General features: G+C 40.5%; 1 protein-coding gene across 1 annotated transcript in view; it reads left to right on the plus strand.

Annotated features, from left to right (window-relative positions):
* Positions 1-22,453, plus strand: part of COL23A1 (collagen type XXIII alpha 1 chain) — a 353,419-nt gene that overhangs the window by 318,602 nt on the left and 12,364 nt on the right. Inside the window, exons 10-27 of the mRNA XM_073355469.2 lie at positions 541-576; positions 3,354-3,380; positions 3,824-3,850; positions 5,059-5,103; positions 6,032-6,094; positions 7,053-7,097; positions 7,662-7,739; positions 11,155-11,208; positions 12,240-12,284; positions 12,781-12,861; positions 14,543-14,605; positions 15,822-15,863; positions 16,933-16,959; positions 17,651-17,722; positions 17,835-17,888; positions 19,533-19,559; positions 20,075-20,128; positions 20,579-20,665. Coding sequence (XP_073211570.1) covers positions 541-576; positions 3,354-3,380; positions 3,824-3,850; positions 5,059-5,103; positions 6,032-6,094; positions 7,053-7,097; positions 7,662-7,739; positions 11,155-11,208; positions 12,240-12,284; positions 12,781-12,861; positions 14,543-14,605; positions 15,822-15,863; positions 16,933-16,959; positions 17,651-17,722; positions 17,835-17,888; positions 19,533-19,559; positions 20,075-20,128; positions 20,579-20,665 — 927 coding nt within the window. The remainder of the gene's footprint in view (positions 1-540; positions 577-3,353; positions 3,381-3,823; positions 3,851-5,058; positions 5,104-6,031; positions 6,095-7,052; positions 7,098-7,661; positions 7,740-11,154; positions 11,209-12,239; positions 12,285-12,780; positions 12,862-14,542; positions 14,606-15,821; positions 15,864-16,932; positions 16,960-17,650; positions 17,723-17,834; positions 17,889-19,532; positions 19,560-20,074; positions 20,129-20,578; positions 20,666-22,453) is intronic.

Below are 22,453 nucleotides of genomic sequence, written 5' to 3' on the forward strand. Positions count from 1 at the left end.
CCAGCATGCTGGCTCTGGTTACTAGCAGTGCTCACCACTGCTAGGCTTTTAGCCCACAAAGTTTGAGTTTCTCTTTCCCTATCACAACTGGAGGAGAATAGTCACCATAGGTGGCCTCAGAGCTGCTTCTAATGATTCCTCTGGATGTAACCTAATAAGTCTCTTTAATTCTCTATAACTGTCTGGTCGTTAGAGAAATGGTAGCTTCACAATAGGTGAAATTAATTATCCTGGAAAAGTTGTGGGCTAGAGATGGGAGCTGAAGGGGGAGGGAGGCTGTGTAGTATTCTGAGCCGAAAATCAGAAGTGAGAATATTTTTTTAAATTTATAAAAAAGCAAAGTTTATTTCCTTCCTGATGAGCAACCTTCACCCATCCCATTGCAAATCTCCAACTCATTGGTAATTCATTTAAAAAAAAAATCAGAATGTAAAATCAATGAACTTCTCAGTAATTATTTTTTAACTTTTTGGAGGATAAAGGGTTTTGGTGCAAATATCCGTAATTAGTTTCACTGACTTGGTTAACCTCTTTCCCCAGGGCTTAAAAGGAGAGCCAGGGGAAGCTGGAGTGATGGTTAGTAGTATTATTCCTGCCATGTAGTGTCAGCACAAATGGATTCATTATGCTTCATTAGTGTGGAATGTTTGCCTAGCTCAGACATGCATGTAGTTTTTGGCTTGGGTGTCCTATTTACTCCCCTCCATAACTACACAGAGCAAATTATTTTGTTTGTGTCATTGCTTGCTAATTAAAAAGTATGCTAAGCTACACATTACCAGAGATGGACAATTGTTGAGCTTAGAAAGTTGTACAGGAAACTGAAGCAATCAGATACTGCCTTGATACTTCAGCCCTCTCAGATGCACCATAAGACCCTACTTCACCATAAAGAAAAGAGGTGAGTCTCTTGTCTTCTAGCTCTTCTAAAAAGCTCCTTTGCTCCCACTTTCCCCACCCCTGCCTCCTCTGTCCCCCTGGAGATACAGGAAAAGGTACACTTCCAAAATTTGGATTCTAATTAGTCAAGGAAGTAGTTTTGCATTTTGTGAATTTTGGGGTAGTTTTTATTTCCGCTGAGATTTTTTTTTTAATTGGTGAAAATGTTGTTAATGCTACTTACCAGCGTCACTACAGCTACAATGCCAAGATGAGTTTCACAAGTATCTAATTGTGAAATTTGGGAACAGAATCTGGCTGACATGATGATGATTCATTGGTGCCACCCACTTCCCCTAGGACACAGTTTATATTTTTCAGGGGAGGGTTAATTCTTAAGGGACACCGTTGGTAAATGTGGATTATTTTCACTCGTTTTCCTGCACCTTCCTCAAACCAAGAAAAGAAGGTTGAGAGAAGAAAAAGTTCTGAGCACGGAACCGCGTAGAAGACCATGAAGTATTACACCTTTGCAGCTTTAAAAAATATTAGGTTTTGGTTTTGGTTCTTGGGGTTTTTTTTACACCTCTGGATTACCTACTTCGTCATATGCAACAAAAAGCAAGATCACTCAGTATCTGAAAGTTGGTCAAAGAACCAGAGAAAAAAATTATCCTGGATATCCCAAGTAAAAGCAAGAGAAGAAGCAGAGAAATCACAGCGAAGACTGTGAAGAATTTATTGTCAACAGACAAAAGAAGGTATGGAAGAGAGAGAGGGCCCCCTGGAGATACAGGAAAAAATGGACCCAGGGGACCACCTTAGGGGGTAGTAAGTGCTGCAAGGTCTTTGCCGAATCTACTTGGATGTGTTTGGTTTAGCATAGGTATCACCCACAGTGGAGTGGGTAAGGTCATGTGCAACCACAAAATGGGGAATAACTGGCGAGGTGGTAGTACTGTGGAAAAGGATCTGGGGGGTTATAGTGAATCACAAATTGAGTCAAAAATGGAATGCAGCTATGAAAAAGGCTAATATCATTCTAGAGTGTGTTAACAGGAGTGTTGTATGTAAGACATGGGAAGTAATTGTCCTGCTCTACTGGTAAGACCTCAGCGGGAGTACTGTGTCCAATTCTGGGCACCACACTTTGGGAAAGATGTGGTCAAATTGGAGATAGTCCAGAGAGCAACAAAATCAATAAAAGGTTTAAAAAAACCTGAAGAAACTTAAAACACAAAACAAAATTGGGCATGTTTAGTCTTGAGAAAAGAAGATTGAGGGGGGACCTGATAAGTCGTCAAATACGTTAAGGGCTGTTATAAAGAGGATGGGGCTCCATTGTTCTCCATGTCCACTGAAGTTAGGACAAGAAGTAACTGACTTAATCTGCAACAAAAGAGATTTAGTCTAGCTATTCAGAAAAGCTTTCTAACTGTAGGGGTAATTTAACTCTGGAATAGGCTTCCAAGGGACGTTGTGGAATCCCCATCTTTGGGGGTTTTGAAGAACAGGTTAGACAAACACCTGTCAAGAATGATCTAGGTTTACTTGGTCCTGCCTCAGAGCTGGGGGCTGGACTTGATGATCTCTTGAGGTCCCTTCCAGCCCAACATTTCTATGATTCTGTGGTGACGCTAGCACTGTAATGAACTGACTGTTTACTCTCTATCACCTTTTAAATTGAACAGTAGTTCATTTCCACCTGTTACAACAACTCAAACAGCTCTAAATTCATCTCCTCAAACCATGGAGTGAAGGGATTTCCTTCCCAGCTAGGTACAGTTGTTGTAACGCCCTTTGGACCATTTTCCCCTTCCTCGCATAGGATAGCCACTTGGAAACCTGTCTGTTAAGATCCTGAAACCCACTAAATAACTAGTGTTGCTGACTCACAATGTAACAATAGATCATGGCAGTTGTGCCTGTTTATGTCAGGGATGAATTTGTCCCACCGCCTGGAATCTAATCTATATTATCTCATAAACAGCTATATTTACAAACTACTCTAATGTTGCTTTACTGACCAATCACCTGCTTCCCCACCAGCAGATTATTGGAAAGCACTGGTGTTGTGGACATCCTCCGTTGACCATATTTTTGAGTCCCACTATGGAATATAAAATAGCTGACATAACCAAGCTCAACAAGTTCACCTGTAACATTTCAATTATTTGTTCTGTGCAGAGGTCTAGCATGGAGTTATGGTACTGAGTCAGGTTCCAAAACACTTTATGGGTCATTTTTCATACATAAAATATAAATCTTTAGGGAGCATTTTCTTTACTATTTGTGGTGTAAAGTGCATTGATACTGAGAGTGTTTGTTTGTAGTAATGTTGATAAATAACAAAAACAGACATAGGCATCCTCGCCATTTTCTACAGAGCTGTAAACATTTGTAGACATATATTTTTAAATCCTGTTATGCTTTTATTTCCAAATAAATATACTGATAAATTTGACTTTTAACAGGGTGTAAGGGGACCTTCAGGACTAAAGGTAGGTGGTAAACATTTTATTAAACCTCTAATTTTAACAAGGCCAGAATCTTCAAAATGCCTGTATGTGCCTGGGCAGGGTTGCACACATTTTTTCAGTTTGATGTAATCTCATCCTCATCAGTTGCATCTATGAATGCCAGAGAATCAAACTGGCCATAGCCTGGAAACTGAAAAGTTAATTTTTTATTGCATCTTCTGGACAGAAAGTATGCTAATTGTTAAGAGAAGTAAAACAATGAAATTTCAAATGAGGAGGGGGGAATTTGCTTTTTTAATTTTAGCATACTGTAGGCACACTGGTTTTTTTGGCATTTCAGGAGAAGATAATGTAGATCAACAGCAGAACAATATTTCTACTTCAACTGATAATTTTAAAAATGAGTATGATTATTTCATGTTATCTCTCTCTTATTTCCCTTCCTTTGTTTTTCGTTTTTGAAGGGTGAGCCTGGTTTTCCAGGGAGAAAGGTAAGATATTGATTCTTCTTCCTTTTTTAAAAAAAAAAAGTTCACCGCCACACAAAATGCTTTGTGAGCCATTTGTAGAAACAAGGTTCAACAAGGCCCTAGTCATGGTTGATTGCACTGATTCACACTTTATATTCTTCAGGATTTCTAGCACGTGTTCAATTAAAGAATAACAATTCTGTGACCTTGAAACAGACATTGTTGTGCCATCAGCATGTTTTTCATTATGGTGATCAGCCCAGAAGCAGTAATTACATTAGCCCCATCGACAAAGAATAAAATAGCCAAAATGCCACACAAGGTTGTAGATGTGAGTCCTTTTGCTGAATTAATTGAAAATAAAATGGGTGAATTTTTGAGAATGCTTCTCTCCATCAGGCCAGCATTGGTCAGTCTGAATCTCTCGTAGGACTGACCAAACAAAGACATCACCATACTCTGAGGAGTGGAGCCCACTGGACATAATCTCTGTGTTTGGAGAAAGTATACTTTCTGGCAAGGAAGGAGAGCAGCTTACACACACACTGTCTGCTCTTCTACAGGATACTGGCCTTTCATCGAGGAGGACAAACTGTTGCTCTAAGTAGCCCACTGAAAACCAGGGAGCCTTGCATGAGCAATCCTGTCTATCCAGTTTTTATACTGGTGCCCAAAGGTGTTCTATATCAATGCCTCCCAGAGAATTGAAACCAAAACTCCAAAAGGCTCATGCCTTACTTCCTCCTTACTTCCCTAAGGCAATCAAGGACTTGTGTGTTTCTGGGCAGAATTTGGCTCCGAATCTTCAATATATAAGGGTTAAACTCTATCATTCTCTAGTTATGAACAATCTTTAATTTAAATGTAACAATGAAAGCAAGTGACTAGCTAAACCTGTGAATCTCCTTTTTGACAAGTTAGAATTCTTAGTGAATATAATGCATTCAATTTCCAAAATGCAGGTAGAATCTTCATGTATATTATGGGCCAGATTTGCAAAGGCCTGTTGACTTCCAATCAGAGTTAGGCACTTAACCTGCTTAGGCTCTTATGAAAATCCCAATTGGCACCTAAAAACCCTGTAAATCTGGCTCTATCCCATGAGCGCATCAGAGTTATGGTGATAAGTATAATTGAGCTCTTACCCAGTGGTAACATTGGCTGGCATATTGACACCTGTGTATTTTCACGGTTTGATAGACACACTATGTATATTTTTATTTCACCAGGGTGATGATGGGATCCCAGGACAGCCAGGGCTTCAAGGGCCTAAGGTAAATTTCAGCTCTATATCTGTCTGCCTGGTGGCTATTTTTACCATCTGGTACCCCTTGCTGGCCAGATATCACAGTCAATGCAGATTGCTCCTAAAGCAGAGAGTCATAAGCAGACACTTTTGATCTGAAACTAAAAAGAACAAAAAAGGAACAATAGACGTGTAATCTAAACACCTAGGGTATTAATGCCAATTAAAATATTTTCACTTGTTTGTTATCTGTTGACTTGAAAGTGCTGACAGTCACTAACTAAATGATAACACAGGGTTTGTCTACACTGCTATCAAGGGGGCATATTTGCAGCTTTTGGGGACATGCCTGCACTTTAATCTAGCTAGCTTGGGTACCTGAGCAGTGAAGCTGCAGCAGCACAAGCTTCAGCACAGGCTAACCCTGAAAGTCATAACTCAGATTATTAAATTAATGAATTCATGGTTGTGATTGCGGTGCAGACATACGCTACAAGTTGTCATTTAGAACCTGATCTTGCAGAACTGAATCAAGCAAAGCCAGTGGGAATTTCCTTGACGTGGGAATTCAGGATGTATGTGGTCTTTATAATAACTTCACTTCAACAGTATAGCAGACTCGGTTCTGTGGAAGTTTCCCATTGTTCACATGTTCGTGGTGGCTGCCTACTAGGGACTAAGTTTGCTGGTGAATGTGTCCTCCCCTACTGTGTTTGAAAGCCTGAAAGCTTTATTTTAGTTTTTCAAATTCCCTTTTGGGCATGGGCAGCACTTGAAGACCTTTTAGAATAAAAGCAAAGCTTTGATCATTCCAGTATCTGTGTAGAAGTTTAAGATAAGGCAAAAGTACTGTAACCTTAAGAAAATTGCTTTCTGTCCTATCAAGTTAGACTTAAGATATTTTGGCTTCCAAGTTCATATCTGGTAAGGTTCAGTGTGAATTATCTTATTTTCAGGGAGAGCAAGGAAGCACAGGTCCCAAAGGAGAGAAAGGAATAGATGGATTGCCAGGATCAAAGGTAAATAAAACACATGTTCATTAAGCTGGAAGTTGGTCACAACAGCATTGAGGCAATGGGTTTCAGTTTAACAAGAGTTTTAAACTTTCATTTTCTAAAAATTGCATTAAAATGGCAAAAACCAAAACTTTGCCTGTAAACTTTCACTAACATTTTACCTTTTCGTGGTGGGTTGAGACAGAGAATAGAGTTCGAAAATCACCACTTTCTGACATTTTTGGCTGCATTGTCTTGCAAGAAATCTGAAGATTCTGTCCTCTGCTTTGCGTGTTTTGATTAATACTATATCCATTTTACATAGTTAGCATTAGTGTGTCTCACAGTTTTACTTTTTCTTCACAACTGAAAAGAAATGCACCAACATGACCACGCTGTATTGAGCAGTGACAACATAACATGTCTGCCCTTCATGATCAGCTGTTCCTCTACAGCTGCTTTTGCTTTAATGGAATATGCATCCAAGTATGTTTCTGCTCAGAGCAGTCATACTCCCCATCATGCATAAAACTATTCAAAACTAAGGGCTGGAGACAACCCTTAGCCATTCTACTTCTAAATCCATAGAAGCAGTGCTGATTTGTGCTTGCTGGTACTTCTGCTTCAAGCTGGTATCACTCTATTAGGAACTCTTACTTTCAGGTTTAAATGCTTGGCTATTGAAATGGCATCACTTTGTGACTCGGAAATACATTAAGTCAAATCTGTATAAATGGTTTTGCTGTCTTATATCTGATCAGGCTGGGTTCTTTTGTTGCCAGCTAGATTATTTTAAGGTTATTTTAGCAAGGCATATGCTTCTAAATATCTAAAATCCATTTGTTCTTGACCAATTGGAGTTTCTTATTGAGACTATACTTTTACCTAAAATAAGTATTTGACATGCAGTAAATGACTTTTTTCATAATACTTCTGACTTTCCTTATTATTTCTGAATAATAAATGTGATGTTCATTTTCAGGGTGATCCTGGTGAGAGAGGAGGAGATGGACCCATTGGACCAAGGGTATATGATCGTTTGTTTTTGCCTCACTAATTTAGACTCTTGTATTCTCCTTAACATGGGTCAGTTTCCTCCATCCAACTCTGTCTGTCATCTGTTGCCATATAGTTGAAGGGTTCAGTACTGTATAAGAATAATATGGAAGATGGAGCATATTAAAACAAATCACCATACAGATATTGAGCCAAATTAATGCAGATAGCTCCTGTGAAGTCAATTAAATTGCATCCACTTTTACTATTGACCTCAGAGAGGTGCTGACCACTTGCTGTCACTGAAAGATCCCATGACTTTTTTTCATAAGAATGAGGCTGTACCAGTCAAATGCCAGCTTAGGTAATTACATTCTGCCTGTCACTCAACCTATACTTCCAGATCCTTTCCGACTTTGCTCTGTATAGTTGCATTCTTGGTATCGATTGCATGTATATGGAGACAAATACCAAAGTATCTAGGGGCCAAAATAGTACTTAACCCTGTTCTAGCTGTTGTTTTCATGCTGCCCACTTTTCAGGGGGTAACACCATAGCTGTTACCACAAAGTTTGCAATTTGCCTTTGTCTCCAGGGTCCACCTGGCCTGAAGGGTGAACAGGGAGATACTGTAATAATTGACTACGATGGCAGAATCCTGGATGCACTCAAGGTACCTCTGCAATAAGATGATGATGATAATTTGTTGTGTGCTCCTGTTCTTAATTGGAATTGAATTAACCAGCTGAGATTACTGCACCAATTGAAATCCAGTGAATCTGAGAGAGAACTGATCTTGAGACATATGCTAGAGTAGCCTGGGGAAGTTAGTTTACCCTGCAGAGTTTGGTTGATGCAGTGATCAGGACCTTGCAGACGGATGAGCAAGAATTGCAAGATACCTAGGAAGATTGAACCTCACATTGTCCACACAGGACCCTCTCTTTCCTCAAGCTACTCCTTCCCCACTGATCACCGTAGATCTGGGCCTGAGAGAAGCCCCATAATCATTAGCATGGCTGCTGGGAAAGACACCCAAAAGCCAAGATGCCCCAAAACCGCTAGTGTGTATTGTTAGGGAATCCCTGTGCTAAGGATTTTGAGGCTTCTTAGAGTCCCAACAGAATAGAGCTGTCTGGCAGTGGGAGCAGAAGTGTTTTCCTTGCTCTACTGGGAGTGGGGGAGTCATCACACCCTGCAGAAGATAGAAGAGGGGAACAGGGACATAGTGGACATAGTTGCCTAAACCATATAGCCACACCCAAGGCACTTCTTTGTAGGAATGACCACACAGTGCCCCCAGAGATGTGGGGAAATGGTGAAGGTCACCCAGTCTCTAGGAAGAAATGGGGAGCTGTTAGGCCAATGCTTCCTCCTGACCTAGGAGGCCATTTAAGGAACAAGGGTGGCCTGGCAGGAGGGCTGAGTGAGAGGACAGAGGGCATCAGGTGCGTTCCTAGGAGTTTGCAGTGTTCGGAGACCACGCTGATGTGTGCACTAGAGAGGGCTTGGTTAGATGGATGTACAGAAGCAACACACACTACCTCAGCCTGATTTGCTAATGTTTACAATATGTGCTAAGGTGCATGAACATATTGAGTCACTGTGAGTGGGTTTGAGGTCAGATGCCACTCTGTTCCCTGTTAAGCATGCAGGTGTAGCCTGTGGTATCATCAAATCGTAGGACTGGAAGGGAGTCCCCTGCACTCATGACAGGACTCAGTATTATCTAGACCAATTAGACTAAGTATTAGCTAAGGCTCCAGGCTAAAGCAGCCACAACAGTAGGAACAAGAGGTTTTCCCACTCAACTGCTGCAGGGTGGAGAGGAAATGCAGAGGGAAATAGACACATTTATCCCTAGAAGACCTGTTTGGGACTAAGGGAAGCAAGCCAATCAGGTGTTCTTACTCCCAACTAAGCAGAGACTGTAGAAGTAGTAGTCATCCAGCCCCAGAAGATACTGGAGCTAAGAGTACAGAGGGATTGCAGGCCCCAGCAGGACTGTGTCAGCCTGGTGATGATTGGGAGTGGAAGGACTGAGTGCAGTGACAAAACTTGACCAGGAGCCCTGAAAAATCTGCAAATGTAAATCAAGTTTCAGAGTCCCCACAAAACCTTGAATCAGGTGAGTCTCAGGATTTGCAGCAAACATTTTGCATAGCACCCCCCTAGAGACGACTGAAGTACTTGTTCTCTAAATGACACAAAAGTGACTTGAGCCAAATCTGATCTGTGCCCATGACTATAGTGAGATCGTACATGTAAAGGAGGGTACCATTTGCCCCTTTGTCTCTGTCAGTTATATAAAATGAAAACAATAAGACAAAGTATCCAGAAGGAAAATTTCATGAAGTTCATGTAAAGGAAAATGATGCCCCTGTTGTGTAGCCTGTATTTGCTATGCAAGAAAAGAAGTGAGACCACGTTTAATGCTGCCATTTAGCAAAGATTAAAGAAGCTGAGTAGAATAAATATTTAATTACAGACACATTTGAAAACCATTTTATTGTTTTATAACAGGCTGCAGGGAAACATAAAGTGATGGTAATTACTGTATGCCAGATGTCTACATGGGTTGCTTGGACAGAATAGCACAGCATGTGGCCTTGTGAATGGAATTTGTGGACTGAGATCATTGGAAAGCTTCCACCAAAAGTTTGGAGTTTCAGTTTACTAACAAAATGACCCACGGTCTCTGAGTCAGTTGAGTTTCATGTGTGCTGCATGTTGAGATGCTCAGGGGTATATTATTAAAATGTCACTGACCTTGCCTTTACCGTTGTTCTGCTTATTCACTGGGATCTCAGCCATTTCTCCTATTTACCCATTCATTCCTTCTCAGTGAACAGGCCTCTTAAAAACGGTTTTGTTTAAATGTAACCTTGTGAAGTACAACAATGGGGACTAGGAGCTCAGAATAATGCAACATGTTACTGTTGGTTTTCAAGCTGAAGGGGTAGGTGTCTGATGTGGTGCCATTTAGGGATCCCTTATAAATGACAAAATGCATCCCCATCAAAGGATTTTCAAACTCCTGCTTTGCAAAGGTCTCTAGTAAGAAGAATAGTTTACATGAGCTTGCAAACTTTTAGCAGAAGGTTTTCCTGCTCTTAGTATTCATGTACACGTTTCTGTTTCCACTACTTTTTAATCACTTCATATGTGGCATAATGGAACTCATGTTTCACCTGCCAGTAGAGTTGAGTTGAATTGGCTGGTTGATTTCAAACATCATGGTCACGTTGAGCCATAGATAGGCAAAATTCCCTCATCTAGTCTACTGTCCATCTGAATTGGTAGGCACCATTCCTCTTGGATGTGTTTCCAGCATAGGATTGGCCAGTAATGAGGGGATGGAATAAGTAAGATCCCCACAGGCAGGGCCGGCTCCAGGCACCGGCTTTCCAAGCGGGTGCTTAGGGAGGCATTGAGAAAGGAGCGGCACTTCCTCTGGCCGCAGCGGCAAATTGGCGGCAGCTTCTTCCTTTTGCCGGCCGCGGCGGCAGTTTTTTTCACTGCTTGGGGCGGCAAAAACTGTAGAGCCAGCCCTGCCCACAGGCAACAAGACAGATTTTGGACCAGATCTACTTATATCTAGAAATATGTGCCTTTTAAGCACGTGTATTTCAGTGCTAGCATGGCCCTCTACACCAGATTGGACACAGTCTTTTTTGAGTTAACATTTCCTGTGATGTGGGAAACAGCATTGTCTGTTTAATATCAGCTGATCTTGTCATGGACATTTGTGCTATGATAAGTTAGACAAACATTACTATAAATCTATGGCTATGTCCACACTTGGAGTGTGTGTGGGGGGGTGATTTCCAGCTTGTGTGGGTATACTGTGGGTACTAGCCTATGCCAGTGCTTGCTGCTGCCCCTGCTACCTCAACTATGTTACCATTTTTAGCATCCCAGCATGATGAGATCAAGCTGGGAATCACACCCCTGGCTCCAAGAGCAGACGTAACCTATAAGAGAAGCTCGCTCATGGTTGATCCCCAGAGTGAAGTGAACGTGTGCTGGATTAGTAATGATACTCTAGACAGTTATATTTATGCCATCTTTCTTTGCTGTGTTTTCAGGGCCCACCAGGTCCCCAGGGGCCACCAGGCCCTCAAGGAGCTCCAGGACCAAAGGTTGGATTGACCTCTGTTATACAGCATGCAGCAGATACTGTGCCCCCTCGCCACACCCTGACATCGGTCCTCATGCAAACCTCCTATCAAAATGAATGGGAGTTCTCCATGTGGAACTATGGCGGGATGTGTCCCCTTGTGATGACATCTTAGAGCAAGACAAGAAATGAAATGTCTCTCAAATCACAAAGGGTGGGAGGCAGGAAAGGACTGAACCTGGGTATTTTAACTCATGAGTCTGTCTGCAGGAAAGAGAGGATTCTAAATTCTCCTCCTCTCTGAATAACAGAAGCCTTTTACCTAGATGCAAAAGTATATTTGTTTTTGTTTTTTTTCTCTGCATCGCTGGGCCAACACCCTTCTGCTGGCTTTGTCTGAATGAATGTGTTATACTGTACTTGGAAGTGAGCCCATACACATTCCTGTATATACTGGAGTGAAATTCAGGCCCCACTGAAGTCAATGGGAGTTTTGCCATTGAACTCAGTGGAGTCTGGATTACGCCCATTGATAAAGAAAATGCTTGTGAGTATGCACTGTGCTTGGCTATTGATCATCCTAAGTTCTAAGTTTTATCTTGTTTTCTCCTATCAGAAGCCATGTTCTCACACCTAGCATGTCTGAGTGTTTCGCATACACATATTTAGTATCTTACAGTACCAGTACCATCCACTCTTTGTGAAATGGTCACCCTCATTCACAGTCAAGATCAATAGGCAATAAATAATAGTCAATCAGTTATAATTTCTTATAACAAATATGCACAAAAGTATCTTACTAGGAAATGATATTTAGATTGGTTCAGAATAATGTATATCTCTGCCCATCGGTTCAATCCAAATTCTACTTGACTAATGTACTGGTACTTCACTTGAAATAAAAAGTTGCCATTTTCTACCTCATGCTGCTCATAAGCTGATGCCCGTCAGACTCCATACAAAAAGAGAATTTACTTTTACATCCAGTTCTTTTGTGAAATTATTTTCTGGTTTCATTTGATGTTATACCTTTATTCATTTGTACTGCTTTAGGGGGAGCTTGGATTGCCTGGTCCACCTGGAGTTGATGGGGAAAAGGTACTAGATGTATGGTTTATAAAATTATGACTGTTGTGGTATGATAGTAGGAGTTGAGTTAAAAGAATTCCTTACGTAGCCATGCAAAGTGCAGTTTGCAAAAATAAATCTGAGCATGCAAAGACAGCAATCTTCATTGCCTTTTGCTTATGGCCCCTTCAGTCAGTTATCAGTCTACAGGATGCTGTTCAGATCCCACACAAGTTGAATTAGTTTTGTGTAGTTCATGAGACACTCTCTCAAATTCTTTAGTAAATCTTAAATTTCAGCATTCTCTTCAGCCACTAAATTAAATTCTACTGCACTGCAAAATCAGTATTTACAATGTTTAATATTAAGGGATGTTTACTGATGTGTACTGAAGAAGTAGTAATATGGAGAAGAGGGAGCAAAAGGGGGAGGTATCTGTTGCCCTTTTATATTTAGATTGATAGATCTGTATCTATAGATATAGATCTACCTTTCTCCTAATAAAGCTCTGTTCTGTGTCCTGCAGGGATCTAAAGGAGACTCAGGAAACCCTGGGATAATGGGACAAAAAGGAGAGATCGGAGAAATGGGCTTGTCTGGCCTACCGGTATGTCTGTCTGTCAGTATATACACATTGGGCTTATTGCCTCCAGCATATTGTTTCCATAGATGTGTGTTATATATCTAGATGCTTTGTTAGTTTAAATTACATCCCTATCAAACCAATATTGCTGTTAACTCATAAGCTTAGTACTCCTTGTTAATAGTAAAATTAATTCTATGATATGTCAGAACTCTCAAGGAGCTGAAGAAATATTTGCAAATGGCATTGCTTAGCTAACATCACTTTTAGAATACATGAAATGATTCACAGACGGAAAACAAAGGTGATTAACTGAATAAGAAGAGGTACATTTTTAGCGAGGGGCATAAGGAGTGAGCTGCATGTTCACCACCAGTGTTGTTTCTTCATCAGTAATACTATAATCAGTACAGTACAGTAAGATATGATTATTATTGTACAAACTTATGCTAGGCATTCTCCCCATGTTCTTCTTTCTCCATCTATGTGTTTTGTATCTTGAGTAGCAGTCACGAAAGATACCTTGTTCTTCAACCTGTTTTCCATCAGTACTGTAAGTTGAAAAATGCACTAGCTCTTGGAAAATGTGAAGCAAACTCACTTGAGGGGACAGAATTGTGTTGATTTAATAAGGAGCAATGTGTGATGTCTCAAGAGGTTTTCGATGGAAGTTGAAGAAACACATTCTCAGCTCCCCAAAGAACATAGTTCTCATAGACCCATGCAAAGCTCTTAAAATTACGTGCTTAACTGCCATTTGAAGTCAGTGGGACTTAGGCATGCCAGTGCCTAAGTGATGCAGTTCTGGGTGCCACACTTTTTAGGAAAGATGTGGACAAACTGGAGAGAGTCCAGAAGAGAGCAACAAAAATGATAAAAGGTTTAAAAAACCTAGCCTGTGAGGAAAGGTTAAAAACACTGGGCATGTTGAGTCTTGAGAAAAGAAGTCTGAGGGGGGACATGATAGTCTTCAAATATTTTGAGGGCTGTTGTAAAGAAAATGGGGATCAGTTGTTCTCTGTATTCACTGAAGGTAGGACAAGAAGTGATGGACTTAATCTGCAGCAAGTGAGATTTTGGTTAGATACTAGGAAAAACTTTCTAGCTATAAAGGTAGTTACACTCTGGAAGCTTCCAAGGGAATTTGTGAAATACCCATCATTGGAGGATTTTAAGAAGAGGTTGGACAAACACCTGTCAGGGATAGTCTATGTTTACTTGGTCCTGTCTTAGCCCAGGGACCTGGACTTGATGACTTCTTGAAGTCCCTTCCAGTCCTTTTTAGGGCTTAGAGTTAAGTATGTGCTTAACTGCTTTGCTGAATCAGAGCCATAAACATTAAGGATCCAATGGTGCAAGTTGCCCCATGTGGGTGAAAATCAGTGCAGCTCTGTGGTGATGGCGGGGGGGATCGGGTCTATTCATGCAGAACACAACATGCAGGATCAGAGCCTGACAAGTCTGTGTCATCCCTGAGCTTCAGCAAGACAATGGAAACAGTAGCTTTCCCAGTAGGGAGGCCATGTTAAAAACCTTATTTCAGCAAAATGCCCTTCACTCATGTAACAGTCCCACTGTAGTGAATGAGAATTTTGCTTGAGTAAAGACTTCAGGATAAGGTGAAGAAAATATATTTTTCTCTCTTCTTATAGCCTTTTTGGAAGCCTGGGATGTGTAAACTCAGCATTATATTTTTACCATTTAGGGAATTGATGGGCCAAAAGGAGAGAGAGGAGAAACTGGATCCCCGTGTTTGCAGAACAATCATGTAAGACATTAGCACAGTGTTGTTGATGCTATCAGTATTAAAAGAAGTCGGTGTGTGCATAGGCTGCAGTTATATTTTTAGTTCTTTAGGTACAGTAATGGTAATGAGCAAAACACTGCATTTTCAACTAGAACTGATGCACAATTCTTCGTCACAGATGCAAAGTTAATGTTCTTTTTAGCCTTGGATTGTACATTGATCACTGAAGTGTTGAGCAGCGATGTGGTAATTAAGTGCTATTCTTGTGACTTTATTGCCGTTTTATAGTATATACACATATATTTTGTTTGCTCATTTTTAATTATTTTTTAAAGTTGGTTTCAATTAAAGCTTTTTATTAATTACACCAGAACTGAGATTATTTGCTTTTAGTCAAATAGGAAGCCATTCTTCTCAGGTCTGCATGAAAAGGGATAGATTCCTAAGAAAATTAGAGAAATCACATTTCAGACACTTGTATTTTGTGACTAGAAAATGGATTGAGTTTGAATAGGTTCTTCAGTTGTTTAGGGCCGGATCCACAAAGGTACTTAGGTGCCTAAGTCCTGTTTTTAGGCACCACTATGATCCAGCTTGGCTGCTGCCTCACCTTGTAAGCACCTAAACTCACTCAGCACCTAAACTTTTACAGTAAAAGTTCCCTTGGTGCCTGCCTCTAGGCCCCAGCATGATCCAAGAACAGGAGGAAGATAGGCACTCTACGCCTAACTTGCCTGTAGGGCCCCGTCAGGTAGGTATGCTCAGAGGCCACCTAGCTCTACACAAAATCCTGAGAGCGGGAGGGAGGACATCCCTGATCTCCTTTAGCTCAGTGGATAGGGTGCTCACCTGGGATGTAGTAGACCACTAGTTCAAGTTCCCCCTCTGCCTGATGGGGAGAAGAGGTTAGAGTAGAGAAATGCCACCTTGCCAGTGAATGCACTAGCCTGTAGAGTCATTCTTGCTTTCTCTGGCCCAATCAATATTTAATTAAAGTGGAACTTCAATAGGAGTGTTTGAGAAGCACCCATCTTAGAATATCCCATAATTCAGCTGTCATATTGGTCCAGCAATTGTCATTCTTCTCCTCCTTGACAAGCCCCTTTGTGAATCCAGGTGTTGTTAACTAAAACTAGTTAAACAATAATCAATGACCACACTAGTCATGTGTTAATATGGCACAATACAGTACATGCTAACAACCCACTTTAATATATAATGAAATTCCTATTTTCAGATCATACCGGAACCAGGACCCCCTGGATTGCCAGGCCCTATGGTAAGTTTATGACGAACGGCACCTACAGTAGAGAATGTCTGAAAATTCACTGACACATTAAATTTATTAAAAAAGGAAGCACTTTATTGTCTGCTATGCTATGCATTTCAGACTTCATTGAGCAGTCCGAAGAATTAGGGACTAATGGGCCATAATGTGGTTCCCAAACTAACTTGAGCACTATTTCTTGTGTTCTGTAAACTTTTCTCTAGAAAGGTATGAATGCTGTGTTTCAGGCCCTGATTCAGGAATGTACTTCGGCACTTTTGTGTAATTGTATGCAAATGCACATGCTTAAGTATCATAGGGCTTAAGACTTGTATTTGCAGTTGATATCAGCGCATGCCCCAGCATTTTAGGAATAGAAATGGCAAGAACTGTCATCAGCATATACACATGTACAAATTAGGCTGGATTGTGGTCCTACTGAAGTCAAGGGAATTTTGCCATTGTAGGATTGATACCCCCTGAGCTTCTTCAACAGAGACCTCTAAGATGTCTGGGAGGTGGCAAACATAGGACAAAACAGAGCCTTGAGATGTGCCAGAAGATTACAGACTAGTCAATGTACTGATCACATTTGTAGGTGGGAGGAGGAGGCAGCATGTCTTGGGAACTATTCTGAGGCACTGAATAAGGGAGGACTTCTGAAAGACCGTTTAATTAAGATACCACCTATAGCTTCAGGAGAAGGGATCCTGAAGGTCTTTTCCAATTCACTTGGATTCAAAAGGATATTAATGTTGGGGTACAGGTTAAGCAACAGAACGCTTTATAATTTTCCCTCTTCAGAAAGCCTTCTGTAGCCTTCTTTATCCGAGGTTAATTTCCAAGGATTTTGTGTGATTATGCAAGAAATGATTTTTCATTCCTATTGAGTTGGTCTGAGAGAGACAAAAAACTACCATCCACCTTGAGAAGAAATGTTTGAGATTAAATAATTATAATATATCACTGCCAAAGACAGATCTGTGGGTCTAACACAAAAAATGATTGGGGAATTGCATTTGATTATATTTAATTGACTTAAAAATCTGTTTTTTCAAATACACCGTTGTCTTCCCTGCAGGGTCCTCAAGGAATCCCAGGTCCTAAGGTGAGTCAATAAATTAAGTGTTTGTCACACAATACTTCCAGGCTGCTGGTGCATGACTGAGAGAGAAAAAAAAGGGCTATGATCAAACACAGGGGCTGGGTTTTAGAATTGCTGAGCACCAAAAGCATTCATTGCCTTCAGTTGCAGTTGTGAGTGCTCAACATTTTTGAAAATTAGGCCCATATTGTATCAACAATATTTCCTCCAAATCGACTTATGAACTTGAATCCTCTTTGTTACTCTGCGCAGAACATGTGATGTAAACTGTTTCCTAATTCACACATTTAAACTTTTAGTTCCAAATATTTCTCATGTGATGTATTCAAGAAAACTTACTGTCCAACTGTATATATAAATGCAAAGTATGATATGTTTACAGGGAGGCAGGGAGATAAACTTCAGATAGATCAGAGGTATCGACTGTACTGCTTTTGCATGAAATGGAGTTGATGTAGTAACTGGCCTTTTCCTTGTCCAAGTACTGTAATCCTGATCCTAGATAATGCAGTTCACTTTTACATTGGTCCTGACCTGTCCTCAGTCACATTGGCACAATTCCTCTGGCCTTCAATGGCAGTTTCACCAAAGTATATGAGAAAAGAATTGAGCCCAGGGTATTTATAACCTACCCAGTCCAATGCTATTATGTACATGCTCTCCCCTTGGTAACTGTCACCATCTTTTCATGCAGGGCTTGGATGGTGTAAAGGGAGAAAAAGGTGACCATGGTGAGAAAGGGGCAATTGGTGACGCTGGGCCACCTGTGAGTAGCTTGGTTTGTATGTGGGAAATTTGCTAGCTTGTATTTTTTTTGCTACAAAAAACTTTTAGTATCAGTTTTCCAAATCCTTCTGATAGATCACTTTTCTTTTTAGGGTCCTGCTGGTCCCCCGGGACTTATTGGCTTACCAGGCACCAAAGGGGAGAAGGTAATAATTCAGTAGGGAAAGGGAAGATGAAAATATATTGTAATTATAATGAACTGACTAGAGTGTATATGCAAACCTGCTCTCTACTGGGTATAATCAGAATTTTAAAACTGTGGGTCACAGGCACTATACTGTTAACCGCTAACAGGTGCTCCTTTAGCTCAAGTAGCAGAGGCCTGTGTTTTGGGAGCAGCAGGATCTTAGTTCTATTCCTGCTATTTCTTTGACATTCAGAGTGGCCACAGCATACAGCATGGTGACACAAAGGAAGTCCTAGGTACCCATGGAATTGTTGGATTATGAGTACTTCATAATCAAATGAAATCAGTCCTTAAGGGGTGTACACCTGCTTTGAGACATTTTTACTTTGACACAAAAATATTAAATTAATTTGAAATCTACTCTGCAGTCTGCTTTGGCATCCATCTCCTAAGCCAGTTAGCTAATGGAGTGAAGAGAATTCCTAAAGATCTAACTCTCAAGTTGAACCAAATATACCCTAATTATAGACTATATTGTCATTTTAATTATTAAAAAATCCAATTTTTGCTGAGAAGTAGACTGTCAGCCATAGAGTCCTCAGCAATCACTGGGTTCCTGTTAGCCCTGTTAAATAAATATCATAGTACATATATTCAGACTTATTCATATATTCAGATGACTTAAATCACTAGCGAATAGATATCTGATGAGAGAGCTTTATAGGCTGAGCAGGGTTCCATCTACAGAGCTTATTCATAAGACAGAAAGGTAAGCCAAATGTGGTTTTGAGCAGCAGAATGCAGCATAAGGCCCTTTACCTCCCTCCAGTTTTCCTTTTGTGTACACATTTGTTATTCTCCTAGTATATGTGTATGACACAAATGATGGCAATCTCAGATGCTGTGTTCTCTAGGACATTACTGTATTTAAAAAGATAAAGATAATCATAGACTTACTGAACCAAATTCATCCCTGGTATAAATCCAAAGAGGTTAGTTTACTAGATTTCTTCTTTTTCAAAGGAGTCTGTAGTCAGCTGTGCTGTAATTAGTATCTTTAAAATTCTCCAACCACCTTCCACGTGAATAGATATTAATGCTTTCTCCCATTACACCTTTCTCGCTAGATTTCTTAATTCCCCAAAATTTGCTTTACAGAAATCTAATATGCATGTACAACTGCATTCTGTGATGCTGTCCCTTATCATCTAGATCTAGCTAGCTTTAGGTCACGGTTCCAAGCCACCCGATAATTCTCTCTCTCTTTCTTTCTCTATCACTTCCTATCAATTGGAAGTCAATAGAGTTACACCAGGGACAATTCTGACCTACTTTTGTCACACACAGAAGATTCTAAATGGTCCTGTTTAACTTGTCCACATTCCCCATGTTCCCAGGTAACATGCACCTGCATTAAGGAGCATTATTATCAACAACAATACAAAATCATTTGCCTATCAGAGCTGCAAAAAATACTTTCCCTTTAACTCTCTCCAGCCGTTTGCTTAAATATTAGTTATGTACATTTATATTGAGTCCCAACAAAACTACAAGACACAGAGTTGACATAGTTATTTTGCCAAATAGTTCTAAGTTTACATACAACATAAGAGACACTTAACGTGACATCTTTTCTTCTTCTTTATTTTTTTTATAACCCCAGGGCAAGCCAGGGGAACCAGGATTAGATGTAAGTATTTGATATGTTGTTTTAATTGTGGCATCTGGGAACATCAAACATTAAAATGGGTGGTGTGTTAATTTTACAAATACTTATTTTCCATATAGGAAATATAGCACTTTATCTCTCATTTTCAATTAAATCTGCTGTGCCCAGAGGAGAGATCTGGTGGATGAGAAGTGGACTTACTGTAACACACTTATTGCAGTACAGCCATTAGACCACTCTACTTCATGCCCCACAGATGTAACTGTGCCACAGCTTGATTGAATGCTACCTAATAGCTGGATGAGGAATTTCAACTTCATTAAGAATGTATCAGAATAACTAAAATCCCCATCCAGGGGATAGGATACCATTAAGGTATATTAAACCATGAGCTTTCCCCCAAAGAAATCAGCCACTGATGTGTGTAAAGTATGTGATTTCTTTCTAATTGACCTTGTGAGCTAGCATGCATTTGATGGAGTTGTTTGGAACTGAACTTACAAATACCTTTCTCATTTTTAAAATTCTCTTGATAGGGTTTCCCAGGACTACGAGGTGAGAAAGGAGATAAAAGTGAAAGGGGAGAGAAGGTCAGTATATTTTATATCTTTTCTGGTCACAAAGGGCCAGATTTTGTCCACAGTCATGGCAACCCTTTTAAGCCAACAAGGTTAAAACAATGTAAATAGAAGAAGTTGTTTGCCCAAAGTTTATCCATGAAAATACATTTTTTGGTGTGTATCTATATGTACATACATACATATATGCCTCTTTTTCAATGGAAATTCATCAAAATCAACATTCCAGCAGAACATTTAGATTTTGATGAATCGGCATTTTCCAACAGCAACCCATCCCATTGGAAAATTTCCGACTGGTTCTAATTATGGGGTTTGTATCAGCGTAACTACTTCAGTGTATCTATTCCCCATTGTGAATCATTCCGTGAAAATGGTAACCCTGGAAGTCTTTCTCACATTAAAATTGAACTGTCATCCTTCTGTGTCCAGTGTGGCTTAATCTTTTTATTGTGTCAACAGGGAGAAAGAGGAATACCTGGCAGAAAAGGAGCCAAGGGGCAAAAAGGAGAACCAGGCCCGCCTGGGTTGGATCAGCCTTGTCCAGTGGTATGTCATTGTTTTGCACAAGGCGAAAGCTTTTCCTTACATTCCATGTCACCAAGAGTACCCATGACACTCTTCTCTTGACTCTGCTGTCTGTTGGAGGGCTCTGTTTGACAGCTCATTTAATTTTCACTAGATCAGAGCAGACTGCTATTGTTTTCTGACTTTTTTTTTCAGTGTTTCTTTCAATCTGCACTGCTGAGGCATCAGTGCTCAAGACATATCGGCTCACTGTCATGTTCCTTTACTTGCCAGATAAGAACTGGCTGCAGTAATAAAGATAAGGATCTTGTGTTAAGGACCTTCTCGTTATATTTAAAAATCAAAGATAGATGTGCAGTAGATAGTTCACCCTTTTAAAAGAGTGGTGAGAGATTTTAGCCCAGCACATCTCTGTTCAAATCTTGGGGATATGGAGGACAATGTGGTACTGTGAGAAGATTAGATATTGAGTCAGATTTATTCCTCAAGTCACCAAACATTACTTGAGGTTGCATTGGGTTAAATTTGACCCGTTTTTTCCTTCGGAAATTGATAGTTGATTGCAGTGCAAATTTCTCAATTTATAAATTAACTCAGGTTAAAATTACACACCCTTTCCTGCGAAATAAGGACAGTTCATGCATTAGTCCAAAGGCCATGTTTTAGGGCTGGTTTGGCAGTCTTGGCACATTGTGCCACCATGTACAAGAGGCATCTTTTCATTGTGAATTCCCCAAGCTGTCAGTGAGTCCAGGCGAGAAGGCATGCTGTTGACTGGTCCCTCTGATAGCTTCTCAGAGTGGGACAGCGACTAGCACCAAAGGGCTGTCTCTCCTCAGATAGCAATTGGGACCAGTTGAGAGTGAGAGAGAATCAGAGAATCTTCCTTCCACTTCCTCAAAACAGCTGGTTTTTCGAGACCAACATTAATCAAACTTACTGTGTATGTTTCCAGAGTTCCACATTCATTTGATAGGGCCTAGATCAGTGGTGCGGCCCGTGAGGGTAATCGGCTGGCGGGCCACAGGATGCTTTGTTTATCTGAGCGTCCACAGGTACAGCTGCTCACAGCTCCCAGTGGCTGTGGTTTGCCGTCCCTGGCCAATGGGAGCTGCAGGCAGCTGTGTCTGCGGACGGTCAGTGTAAACAAACTGTTTCACAGCCCGTCAGTAGATTGCCCTGACTGGCCGCGTGTGGCCTACGGGCCACAGGTTGCCCACCACTGGCCTAGATAGAACAGTTAGATTCTGTTTTATGTCAAGGTAGACAGGTGATTGAGTTAATATCTTTTATTGGACCAACTTCTGTTGGTGAAAGAGACAAGCTCTCGAGCTACAAAGAGCTCTTCTTCAGGTCAAGATAGTCCTCCTTTTCTAAACTACTGTTTTCCTTGTATCTGTAAAATGGGTATGTTGTTGCTTATCCATCTTGGTAAAATGCTTTGAGAATTATGGATGAAAGTTACTGTTGTTATTTATTAAAGGAACATTGTTCAAATCAGTGGTTATAATTTACTCCAGCCATAGTGATCTAGTGTGAGGTACTTGCTTTAAACAAGGTAAAGTAAATGATTCTTTGTTAGGCCTGGTCTACGCTTAAAACTTTTGCCAGCATAGCTTGTCAGTCAGAGAGGTGGTATTTTTTTTCTACCTTCTCCCTACCTGTGCTGGCAAAAGCTCTGGTGTAGATGCAGATATACCAGCAAAGAAGTGTTTTTGCCGGCATATCTTACTTTGTTCAGGAAACTGGCATAAGCTATACCAGCATTTGTAACTCATTTTGGCTTCTGTAGATCAGCTTTCTTTGTAT

This window comes from Lepidochelys kempii, chromosome 8 (genome assembly GCF_965140285.1).
Source record: "Lepidochelys kempii isolate rLepKem1 chromosome 8, rLepKem1.hap1, whole genome shotgun sequence".
In the NCBI taxonomy this organism is placed as follows: domain Eukaryota; kingdom Metazoa; phylum Chordata; order Testudines; family Cheloniidae; genus Lepidochelys; species Lepidochelys kempii.